Raw genomic sequence first — 12,425 nt, 5'->3', positions numbered from 1 at the left:
AACAAATATGAGAAATTCCCTTCTCCCAAATAAACTCCTCAACCACCCAGTTCATCTGGCTCTGATTTCTCAGTGCGTCGTTTCCTTTGGGTGCAGACAAAGGAAGAGGAGCAAGAGGAGAGGAAATCAGAGGAAGCTCAGCCCCCAGTAGCATCCTGCTGAAGCCTTGCCTACAAAGTATTCCGAGTCTCTGAGTTAGCACTGCTTGCTATACCATTGCTGGCCATCTAATCTAGGGTGTGGTCCTCATGCTGATCCCTTAGCCACCCTTCCTGGTCCCAGTGAAGTCTTGTCCTCAAATTCTCAAGGCCTCCGTAACTAGGGAGACTCCACAAGACTTCATCCTACCCAAGCTCTTGTTTGTGAACACTTCAGGTCCCGTGGTAGCTATCTTCTTTCTCTTGCCTCAGCCTAAGGAGGGGAACCAAAGACCTACCAGGTGGGGAGGCTGATTAACTGATGAAGATCCTCCCCTCCCAACCCCAGTTTCTCCCGGACAAGGGTCAGGAAGTGACAGGGTTGTGTGTAATGGGGTTTGGGGAGAGTGGAAGGGAGAGTTCCTGGGCGCCCAAGATGAAAGGCCTGTCTGACCCGTTGGTGCCTCACGCCTAATTAAAGACTTCACTGGGGCGCCTGAGTTCTGAGTTGTGGCTGCCAGTACTTGACCCCTTCCTAGCCCCAAGGCCCAGAGATGCCAAGAGCAGGAAAGAGAGACCCAGCTCTGGAAGTGAGCTCAGGAAAGGCAAGATCTACCTGGCTACAGAAAAATAAGGGAGCGAGAAGGAAAGCTCTAAGACCTACTTGTTTGGGCTGGGATCGGTAGGCACAGTGGCTGGAGTGGATACCTTGGAAGGATGTGGAACAGGCCTCGGAACCTGGCCAGTGATTTCACTCTCTTCCACATAAATCTCAGGTCTGTCTCTGAAAATGGAGTAAGTCCAGCAGGACCACGAGCGCCACAGAGCACCAGTTAGGACTGAAGATGAGGTTGGGACCATTCTTGTAACATCCATCCTGAAAAAAGGACTCTGGGAAGGGACCAAGAGGTGGCTTTGACCCTGTCCCCCAAAGCTTCCAATGATACTATTCATCCATGCAAACACTCCAGTGTACCACTGTAATCATGTCGCTACGTCCAACAGCTTTCAAACTCTAAAGACTGTGACACCGAGGGACACTGGAGGGTCAGCCTCCTGACAGACACCCTGCTCTGGCTCTAGCCCTGGGATGAACTCCAATGGTAGGCTTTCCAGCAAGGCACTCACTCACCTTTCGACTGGGGACAGCGCAGCAGTGCCTTAGCTACTACAGGCCAGGGGGGCGGGCCCTACTTGGCGTGCTCCTCCCACCCGGGAGTCAAGTTTACGGAACAGAGCTGCCTGGCCGGACGCGCCTGTGGCCTGGCGGCCTGGAGGACTCCATTCGCCTGACCCGGCTGGGCTTGACTCTGTCTAGGCACGCCATGTTCGCCCGTGGGTCCCGGAGGCGCCGCTCCGGGCGTGCGGTGAGCAGGGCTCAAGGGCAGTGGTGGGGGTCAGAGGAAAACTGAGGCCTGGGAGAGGGGGCAAGGCACTGGGACAGAGGGGAGGCGCCCCAGGGACGGCCTGGAAATTCCCTTCCCCAGCTTTCCTAAGACTTGGGCGCTGGGACCAAAGCACACTCGAGGATGCAAAAACGTGTAGAAATGGTGGCTCAACTCTCTAACACGTCTCACACCCTTTATCACCCGCTGCAATCTGGGGACACCCCCTTTCCTGTGAATTAATCCTAAAGTTGAAAATAGGGTCTTGGGATTTGAAGTTGAGCAGGGACGTCCTGAGCTCTTGAGTAAAGGACCTCATACATTGGGGGACTGTAAAATGAGAAGCAGGGGATCCTTCACTCGCGAGTACCAAGACTCAGTGAACCAAGATTTGTATAATAAGATTTCCAGGCTTCCTTCGGTGTCTGGACGCTTTTGACTTCCTAGATAGGAGGATTTCCCCTCTTTTCTTTGGAAGATCTCTAACCAAGAAAGGTGGAGTCTGGACCAAAGAAGAGAATAGTCCTAAAGTATGAAGGGTAAAGGCAAAGATGTATTGGGATGGGACTTTCAGAATGGAACAGGGACGTACTGTGGTCCTAAAAGTAGTTAGTTACTCCTCAGTTCCTCAGGTAGGAGAGGTGAAACCAGGGTTTGGGGGAGGGGCAGCAGAACTCCTTAGGGAAGAGCATTGTCCAGAGTTCCTGGGGATCTCCGGGAAGGGTGGGTTCGCAGCCGCCTACTCTGTGGAACTGGTTGTTGAAGGGATCAGAATAAGACTTGAGAGGAAATACCAAGATTAGGGACCCTCCTCTGGTAAGGAGAGGACACTCTGACGGACCTGTCTGAGAACTAGAGAGAGACAGACCAGCCCAGACTGGAGAATTCCCTGAAGGAACATACAGGAAAGTGGTCCCAGCTGCCCTGCCTCTGGTTTGGTTGTTTCCTCCTCCCCGGCGCTCCAGGCGCGGTCTCAGCCTGCCCAGCGCTGCCCCCAGTGAGACAGGCCCCAGCCTGCGGTTGCAATCCTGGGAGTGGAGGAACGGGCGTTGACGTCTCCCTCCCTACTCCCGCATCTTATTTCGCTTTGCATCTGCCCCCCACCCACTACAGCCTCCCGAGGCAGAGGACCCCGCTCATGGCCAGCCCTGCAATTCCTGCAGGGAACAGTGCCCAGGCTTCCTGCTGCACGGCTGGAGGTAAGTGACCTCTAGCCTTTGTCAGAGCCCTGCCCCAAGGTTTGAGCTCCGCCCACAGAGCAGAGTTGGGAAAGAAACCTAAAAGTCCATTCCAGAGCCCCGCCCCCTGACTCATTCCCGAGAGACCTGTTCCCAGGAGGGTTTCACAGCCCTATTATCTCCCAAAATCATCTTCTCCAAGTCTGGATTCCATCTCTAGAGAGATCTAGCCCCTTCCACATACTCCCTCAGCTCCCTTCTTAGGTTCAGAACTTTTCTCCTAGGCCCAGTGTTCTCTCCTCCTGGAGCCTTACACCCAAAGTCTAGGAGCCCATAGTCCCACAGACTCACTGTTGTGTCCCCACTCCCTGTACACAAGTTCAGGGCCTCAACACAAGACCTGCCTCCAGGGGTCCCCCCGCACAGAGTGCAGAATCTTCCCCTAGGAAATTCTTTGATTTGTGGCACCAGTCTGAAACCCGGAGTCCCGCCCCTGTTGCCCAGAGACTCTGACCCACGCACCAGAGCTGGTTGGGTGATGTCCTTCAGACCCTGAAGCCCCACCCCTTAGTATCCTGCACCAGAATCACAGCCCAACCCCCAGTCCTCTAGGCCCCTGTGTTCCTGACCTGTCATCGTCCAGAGCCTGGCACAGCCAGTGTCCCATGGCCTGGTCACAAGCAAAGTCAGATCTTGGCTTTAGCCCCAACTCCTGTCAGCCCTGGCCCCAGGCACATAGCTCTGCCCCAACTCTGAACCCTCTAGTGTTAAGCTACATGCCTTGCCCTTCTTCTGCCGTGCCTGGGCTGCCTAGGGAGCAGGGTGGGCAACTCCTTAGTAACTGACTCCTATCCTGGCTCTCACAGGAAGATCTGCCAGCACTGCAAATGCCCACGGGAGGAGCATGCAGTGCACACTGTGCCTGTGGACCTAGAGCGCATCATGTGTCGGCTCATCTCGGACTTCCAACGCCACTCCATTTCTGATGACGACTCAGGCTGTGCCTCAGAGGAGTATGCCTGGGTACCCCCTGGCCTTAAGCCGGAGCAGGTGACCAAAGGCTGGCCACCCACTCTCCTTCTCTAGTGGGTGCACACAGATGCGTTTGAGCGCAAATTTATTTCTGGAGGAATGCAGGAGTGTGGTCCAACTGTCAGCGTCTCTGTTCTGAGTGATCGCTGGACCAGTTCCCCTGGGTCCTGCTCACCTGTTATCCCATGTCTTTTTTCTTTTTTAAAGGTGTGCGTGCGTGCGTGTGTGTAGGTACGCGCGTGCATGCGTGCATCAGGTGTGTATGGGTACCTAAAGAAGCCAGAAAGGGTATCAGATCCCTTGGGAGTGGACTTACGGCAGGGGGGGGGCAGCTGTTATGAGTGTGCTGAGAACTGCGTTCCAGTTCTCTGGGTGAGCGCGAGAGCAGTTTCAACCGCTAATCATCTCTCCAGCCTCATCTCTAGCCTGTCCAGTACTCCAGACTTGATCTCAGCCCCTTATCACATCACCGCAGATGCATCCATTCAGTTATTACTGCGCATTGATTGTATGTCAGACCTGTCTAGGCCCTGAGGGCAGTAAAGAAACCATAAAACAAAGACTGGGGATATGGCTCAAGACTAGAGCATTTGTCCTAGCATGCACACAGCCCTGAGTTCCATCCAGCACTAAAACACACACAGAGGCACATGTATGTGGACTCTTATTTTCCTACATGGGCATACCAAAATCCAAAGATGCTCTTCTCTTACATAAACCTATGCCTTATGCAAAATGGCATACATTTGTATAGAACCTACAAGCATCTCCCCATACACTTTAAATCTTCCTAGATTATCTAACACTTGGTACGCTGTAAATGCTTTAAGTAGTTGTGTTATTTCTGGCCTGGGGTTGTAGCTCTGGTGTGAAGAACTTGCCTAGCATGTGCAAAGCCTTGGACTCCTCCAAAACCAGAAAAAATGATGGTATTCAGGAAAAAATAGCTGGATGTGGTGATACATGCCTGTAATCCCAGCACTAGGGAGGTGGAAGCAGGATTGCCACAAGTTCAAGGCTGTATAAAATACAGATATAGCCAATCAGGGCTATATCTTTATAAGATATATAAGACCCTATCTTTAAAAAAAATAGAAACAATGGCAAGAAAAAATCTGCGTGTAGGTGTTCTGTTCATATGGATCTTTTAAAAATATCTTCGTTTAGTTAAACCCTCAAATATGGAACTCTTAGATGGAAAGGGATGGCTTGCGTCAGGTGCTTGAAGGGCTATGGAATAAAAAAAGAAAATTGAGGAGCAGATAATGAGGGTGGCCAGGACTATAAATAGACTGTCCAGGCAAACCCTAGCTGAGCCGCCCTGAAGAACAGGAGGCTGTGAGCTTTGCAGAAGTCTGAGGTTGGCACAGGCCAGGCAAAGTGAGCAGGGAGCACAGCGGCAGGATGTGCTTGGCACATCTGTGTGAGAACATGTGAGGAGACCAGTGTGGCAGGAGCAGGCTGCGGGAAAGGTCAGAGGGACCGCAGGTCATGGGGAGAACTCTGTTCTGAATGAGGGGGAAGGCTCCGGAGGGTTGTGAAAAGAAGAGGGACATGATTTGTCCTATTGTGTAACAGTATAGCTGGCTGCTCTAACAGTCTGTAGCACCGAGGGTGGAAACAAGACAGTGAGAGGAAGCTGTCAACAGTGTGGGTGACTGCGGAGAGAGGCTTGTTTTTGGAAATACATGGAGTGCTAGGAATAGCACACTGGGCCTTTGCACATGCTAGGCAACTGCACTACCACCGAGTGTGGGATCCCTCCTAGCCTCATTCTGAATACATTAGCTGTTGTTGTCTTGGGAGAATTTTCTGAGACGGGGCTTTGTAGCCCTTGATTGGTGTAGGACACACTATGTGACCCAGCCCAGGCTAGACTACTTAACAAGACCCCAGTTACAAGGTCTTTGAGAAAAGAAACTGAGCAAGGCAGACACGGGCAGATCTTTGAGTTCATTCAGTCTGGTCTACAGAGCAAGTTCCAGGACTATGCAGAGAAACCCTGTCTAGGAAGGAAGGAAGGAAGAAAGGAAGGAAGGAAGGAAGGAAGGAAAAGAAAGAAATTGAAAGGGCTGGAGAGATGGCTCAGAGGTTAAGAGCGTTGCCTGCTCTTCCAAAGGTCCTGAGTTCAATTCCTGGCAACCACATGGTGGCTCACAACCATCTGTAATGGGGTCTGGTGCCCTCTTCTGGCCTGCAGACATATACACAGACAGAATATTCTATAGATAATAAATATAAATAAATAAAAAGAAAGAAAGAAATTGAAAGCCAGATACAATTTCACAGGCCTTCAGTCCCAGCACTCAGGATGCTGAGGCAGGTAGATCTCTATGAGTTCAAGGCCAACCTGGTCTACAGATCAAGTTCCAGGCTAGTTAGGACTATATAGTGGGACCATGTCTCATTATTTACCTATTTACATATGTGTGTGTGTATCCATACATACAGTAATGGTTGGAGTAAGAGTGAGTAAAAAGTGAAAGATGAGCTTAAAGATGAGTAGATGAGTTGAGTAGTATAAAAAAAGCCAAGGCAAACCAAGCATGGTAGTACATGCCTCTATTCTCAGCACTCAGGAAACAGAGGATAGCTTGATCTAAATAACAAGATCCAAAGCAGCAAGAGCTACATACTGAGACCCCTGCCTCAAATAGGAAAAGGAAGAGAAGGGGAGGGGAGGGAAGGAAGAGAAAAAGAAAGACAATCAAGAGCATGTTTTTTTGTTTTGGTTTTTTTTTTTTTTTTTGATTTTTCGAGACAGGGTTTCTCCGTAGCTTTTGGTTCCTGTCCTAGAACTAGCTCTTGTATACCAGGCTGGCCTCGAACTCACAGAGATCCACCTGCCTCTGCCTCCTGAGTGCTGGGATTAAAGGCGTGCACCACCACCGCCCGGCAAGAGCATGTTTGAGTAGCAGTTGGTGGTGCTAGTTAGATAGCCAAATTACCTAGGACTTGTGGAAAGGTCACAGGGCTGCATGTGGACACCTTAGCCAGCAAATGATAGTCACAGCCATGAAGACACATGCAGTTTCTAAGAAGGTGCATATAGGCACAGGTAAAAGGTCCAAGTACTAAGCCCATAACCATTCCATATTCAGGGGTCCACTAGTTGAGCAATTTAAAGGATCCGAAGAACAGCCAGTGAGGAAGGAAGGAAACCGGGGCTATGTGCTATTCTGGAGGCCAAAGGAAGAAACTGTTGCCAGGAAGAGAGAGTAATCACCTAGACCCAGAACTACTGATGGTCTGACCAATGAGGACTAAGACTTGAACAATGATTTTTACAAAGCAGACATCCCCAGGGACCTTAACAGTTTTGCAGGTGGTCAGGGCCAGAAGCCGAACTGGAGTGGGCTCGAGATACAATGGGAGCAGAGGAAGTAGATAGCTGGGATGCACACAACTCGCTTGAGAAGTTTTGCTATATAAAGGGAAGAAGGAAGCAGGTTTGCTCTGTGGGTCACTTCAACCGTTCAGGAGCTTTGGGAAAGAGGATGGCATCGGGAGAAGCGCTCTTCAGGTGGTTTTAATTTTCCTATAGAACTAGGGAGCCATGACCACTCTGTCTCCTGATTCACCCTAACTGTAATTGTTTTCTTCTCTCACACTTTCATGTCCTCCCAGGTTTACCAGTTTTTCAGCTGCCTCCCAGAGGATAAGGTCCCCTATGTCAACAGTCCTGGGGAGAAATACAGAATAAAGCAGTTGCTGCACCAGCTGCCCCCACATGACAGCGAGGTGAGGAGTGGAGAAGACAGGATGGACATACCAGGAGTGGGGTACAGCCTGGACAGATTTGGGGCAACTGGAAAGAAATGGGCGGGTTCAGCTAAGAAAAGGTGAGCTGAGCTGAAATGAAAGGCCTCAGAAAGCAGGAGTCAGAAGGGCCATTCCTTGACTAAATGTAGCTGAGCCTTGAGAGACAGGTAAGGAATGGGTATTTCCAGTAGGTGGCACCATATATATGTGTATATGTACATACATACATACATACATGCCTAGAAGTAAACTCCGTGAGCATGGACGAAGTCTAGTAAACTCCTCCTCTCCCCAGGCACAGTATTGTACGGCCCTGGAAGAGGAGGAGAAGAAAGAGTTGCGAGCCTTCAGCCAGCAGTGAAAGCGGGAGAATCTGGGACGGGGCACCGTTCGAATCTTCCCAGTGACCATTAATGGGGCTATCTGCGAGGAGGTGAGCTACAGAGGACCTCAGCAAGTGGAGGCCCTGAGGCCTACTACTTAACACCCAGTGGGGGTGTCTCTGGAGCCCTCTGATGAATAGAGCTTATCCCTTAGACACCACTGTTGGGTCCAAGTTGTCTCTAAGAAGGCCTTGATATATATTTCTGTGGCTTCCTCTCCTCCATGCAGAAAGCATGGAGGAGGGACTGTCGTTTTGGTCTTCTTGTGATCGGGACTTCTTAATTAAGATCTGACCCACATAGCTGAGCATGGGGGCTCACATCTGTAATCTCGACATTTGGGAAGCTGTGGCAGGATTGTTGTAAATTCAAGGGCAGCCAGGGTACGTAGTAAGACCCCTGTCTCAAAGCAAAGAACTGACTTACAAGTCCATCCCCAGCAACACAAATTAATAACAGCAATAAATAATAAACTGATGTGTAGGGTGGAGCCCGAGTGTAGAGGGCTCTACAGTAGGTGGGGTTTGTCTCCAAGGCCATTCCTGGTAGGAGGAAACCTGTCCTTGAAACTATTTGGTGAAGTCCATTGCATTGATTGAGACCTCTGGGTGGAGATTGTGTCTATAACACCTCCTCTGGACCCAGTTTAAGATTTCCCCCAACCCGCCGGGCGGTGGTGGCGCACGCCTTTAATCCCAGCACTCGGGAGGCAGAGGCAGGCGGATCTCTGTGAGTTCCAGACCAGCCTGGTCTACAGAGCTACTTCCAGGACAGGCTCCAAAGCCACAGAGAAACCCTGTCTTGAAAAACCAAAAAATAAAAAAAATAAAAGATTTCCCCCAACCCCTAGAGGACAGCTTGTCTGCCTGTAAGACCACCCATGATAGCTAAGGTCCTCTCCTTATGGCTTTCCCACGAGCAAAGTCAGTCTCTTATGTGTCCTTCTCCTCCCTGCCAGTGAGAACTATCTCAAATTTATCCCATAGGTGGTGCTAGTTACTGGAAAATCAGGAGTTCAAGGCCAGCCACAGCTGTGTATTAAATTGAGAGCCAACCTGGGCTACATGAGATCTTGTCATTAAAAAAAAATTATGCAAAGGTTCAAGTTGTCACACGTTTGGCTGACCCCATCCGTCTGACTATCTTGGTGACTGTGATGGTGTCTGTTATTTGGCAGTGTGGAAAGCAGATCGGAGGTGGCGACATTGCAGTATTTGCCAGTCGAGCAGGCCTTGGTGCCTGTTGGCACCCTCAGTGCTTCGTGTGCACCACCTGCCAGGAGCTGCTGGTTGATCTCATCTACTTCTATCATGCTGGCAAGGTCTACTGTGGGCGCCACCATGCCGAATGCCTGCGCCCTCGCTGCCAAGCATGTGATGAGGTTCGTGCCTCCATGGGCCAGAGGTGGGAATGGAGGGTGGACGGAGGCAAAAGCCGCTCTTCTAACAGCCCCAGGTGCCCTATGCACCTCTGCAGATCATCTTCTCCCCTGAATGTACGGAGGCCGAGGGCCGGCACTGGCACATGGGTCACTTCTGCTGCTTCGAGTGCGAAGCTTCGTTAGGAGGGCAGCGCTATGTCATGCGTCAGAGCCGCCCCCACTGCTGCGCCTGCTATGAGGCCCGCCACGCGGAGTACTGTGATGGCTGCGGGGAGCACATCGGTGGGTGAACATGATGGGACAGCACAGGGGAGTGTATGAACAGCAAGGCCATGGCCCAGGTCACCGTTCCTATCTCCCTCCTTCTCTTCCCTCCTACCCTCCTGCCCTCCCTCCCTTCTTTTGGTGCTGGAGATGGAACTCAGACATACTCAACAGATTTCTCTGCCACTGAGCTATGTTCCCCCAACCATGCCTTCTAAATCCCACCTACACATCAGTCCCCCACTGCACACCTAAATACACCTGCAGAGAATCCTGAGTGTACTGCTCAGAGCTCCGCTTCATTCTTTCCCACTCTCTACCCTCACCCAACCTGAAGTCCTATGTTCTACAACTGGCTTTCTTGGCAAATCCCTGTCTCGCCCAAGTCCTGCCTCCACCAAGCAGGCCTCTTTTCAGGTCCTGCCTTCCATTTGCCTTCTACCTGAAGCTGCCTGGCACCTGTAATGCCCGCATATTAGAGCTCAGTGCCCATCTGTGCTCTTTAAATGAGCTTCCTAGGAAAGAAAGAGGAGACGACAGTACCATTGCCAGCCCCTGTCCAAGAGATAAGGAAGATGAGGGCCAAATCTCACATTATCTGCCTTCTCCAGTGAAAGGGCCCCTTCCAGGTGTGGGAAGGAAAATCAGGGTACCCTACCTCAAATCCCCCACCTCTTCCTAAAGAGGGGTAGCCTACGGGTGCTGTCTCAGTTTTCTCACTCATGTTGGGTCCCACAGGCCTGGACCAGGGTCAGATGGCTTATGAGGGCCAACACTGGCACGCTTCAGATCGTTGCTTCTGCTGTAGCTGGTGCGGTCGAGCCCTGCTGGGACGCCCTTTCCTGCCACGCCGTGGCCTAATCTTCTGTTCACGAGCCTGCAGCCTCGGGGCTGAGACCACCGCTCCCGGGCCCAGCCGCCGCAGCTGGAGCGCCAGCACAGTCACCGCACCGCTCACAGCTTCTGCAGCTTCTTTCCCGGCTGCGGAGGGGACAGCAGAGACGACAAGCAAGGGCACCTGTACCAAGGCCGAGCCTGGTGAGCCCCGATTCTGCCCCGCCTTACCTAGGCTGCCCAGCCTTGCCCTGAAGCATTCTTGCTCCCATATAGTTGGGTCCACCCTCTTTCTCCATGCCTTTTCAGGCCTAATCTCTAGTTCTAACTCTACCTATCTGTTGACTAGCCTGGGTCCACCCAGCACCTGCCCATAGGACACCTCAACTGGTCCCATCTTGAGCCCAAGTACTTCCCTCACTTCCTCCAAATGGTCACCCTCCATCCTCTGCACCCAGGCTTCCCCCCATTCCATCCCAAACCAAACCTACTCCAGCCTTTGATATGTCCCCTTCTGGCCAATCCACCTATTCGAGGACCACAACCCAAACACCAAACCTTACGACTCATGCTAATTTACTTCCTACCCTTCTCTCCACCTAAAGCCTGCACCAACAGTCAGACTTTGGAGTATCCCATCCCTGACCCCTGTTCCACTTCCCAGTCCGGGTAGCAGATACCAGAAGAAGTCTTCCATCTTTCTTTTTATAACTGCAAGCCCCAATGAACCCTCCCGCTTTCTGAGAGGGGCCCCGCACCGCCACTCTATGCCTGAGCTGGGACTCCGCAGTGCTCCTGAGCCACCTACTGAAACCCCTGGACATCCTGCCTTGCACCCAGATGATAATGCGTTTGGCCGTCAAAGTACCCCGCGTGTCAGCTTTCGAGACCCTTTGGTGTCTGAGGGAGGGCCCCGACGGACCCTGAGTGCACCTCCAGCCCAACGCCGAAGGCCTCGAAGTCCCCCACCCAGGGCCCCCAGCTGCCGCCACCGCCGACGTAGGCGCCGACGCCGCGGGAGCCACCATCACCACCACCATCCTGGCAGACATGGCCACCATGGATGTAACGTGGGATCGGGTTCGGATTCAGGATCCTGTTCCAGCTCACCCTCTAGCCCCAGTTCAGAGTCCTCTGAAGATGATGGCTTCTTCCTAGGGGAACGTATCCCCCTGCCCCCTCACCTGTGCAGGTCCAGGACCACTCAGGACACTGCAACTGAAACCTTTAACTCCCCAGCCCCGCCACTCGTCCAGGTGTCTCACCCAGTGACGCCTCACCAGACCCGAGACAAGAACTGCATCGTGGCTTGAAGGCAGACAGCTTAAGGGACTCTACTATCCAGTCAGTATACACCATGAGTCCCCTGAACTAAGTCTTGGCTCGGTTTCCACCCTGTTTGTATTAGTGAAACAATGTAATAGTTGTTTGTTTTAAAAACAACAGGCCTGACTTCTTTGCTCCAATGGCTTCACTGCAGTTTCCCTCTTCCTGATGCTACCATACATTTGAGGAAAAAATTAACTTATTCATTATAGATTTTAACAATCTTTATTATTTATTTAGCCCTTCACAGCTCACCCCACACAGAGAAAAGGTTATTTGTAGTGGGTCACTCATTTTGTGGCTTATGTGGGGGAATGGTTCAGCTTCTTGAACTGCAGAGCAAAGGGGGACCTAGGCATACCCGAAGAGGTGACCACACCCAGGAGGGTTGATTGGCAGGCTGGAAGACAACACTCTCCCAACAAAGGCACTTTTCCAGGGGATATACCTCAGCGGAGAATGCTTGCCTAGTATGCAGTTGGCTCTAGGTTCAATCTCCTGTACCATAAGCACTTCAGTGGGGTCAGAGAATTGGCTGGGAGTGTTGTGGAAACAGGAGGAGGTATTTTTTTTTGAAACAAGGTCTCACTGCGTAGCCCTGGCTGACCTCAATCTCACAGAGATCCATGCATCTCTGCCTCCTGAGTGTTTGGATTAAAGGCATGCGCCACCGGACCGGGCAAGAGGAAGCTTTCGGTGGAGGAGCTATTTGCAGGTAGCAGAAACAGATAGATGAGGGTCAC

General features: G+C 51.6%; 1 protein-coding gene across 1 annotated transcript; it reads left to right on the top strand.

Moving 5' to 3' along the window:
- The first annotated feature begins 2,656 nt into the window (after positions 1–2,656).
- LOC121442647 (prickle planar cell polarity protein 3-like) lies at positions 2,657–11,884 on the top strand. The gene is given in 8 exon segments (XM_041644246.1): positions 2,657–2,721; positions 3,567–3,750; positions 7,360–7,473; positions 7,790–7,927; positions 9,055–9,258; positions 9,354–9,540; positions 10,261–10,560; positions 11,068–11,884. Coding segments are annotated over 7 exon segments (1,653 nt in total). The 5' UTR covers positions 2,657–2,721; positions 3,567–3,642; the 3' UTR covers positions 11,670–11,884.
- The last annotated feature ends 541 nt before the right edge of the window (positions 11,885–12,425 follow it).

This window comes from Microtus oregoni, unplaced genomic scaffold, assembly GCF_018167655.1.
Source record: "Microtus oregoni isolate MIOR12 unplaced genomic scaffold, Mior012 000092F_ref0000046, whole genome shotgun sequence".
In the NCBI taxonomy this organism is placed as follows: domain Eukaryota; kingdom Metazoa; phylum Chordata; class Mammalia; order Rodentia; family Cricetidae; genus Microtus; species Microtus oregoni.
Note: the sequence above shows the minus strand (reverse complement) of the source record. Positions and strands in the feature narration are given on the sequence as shown.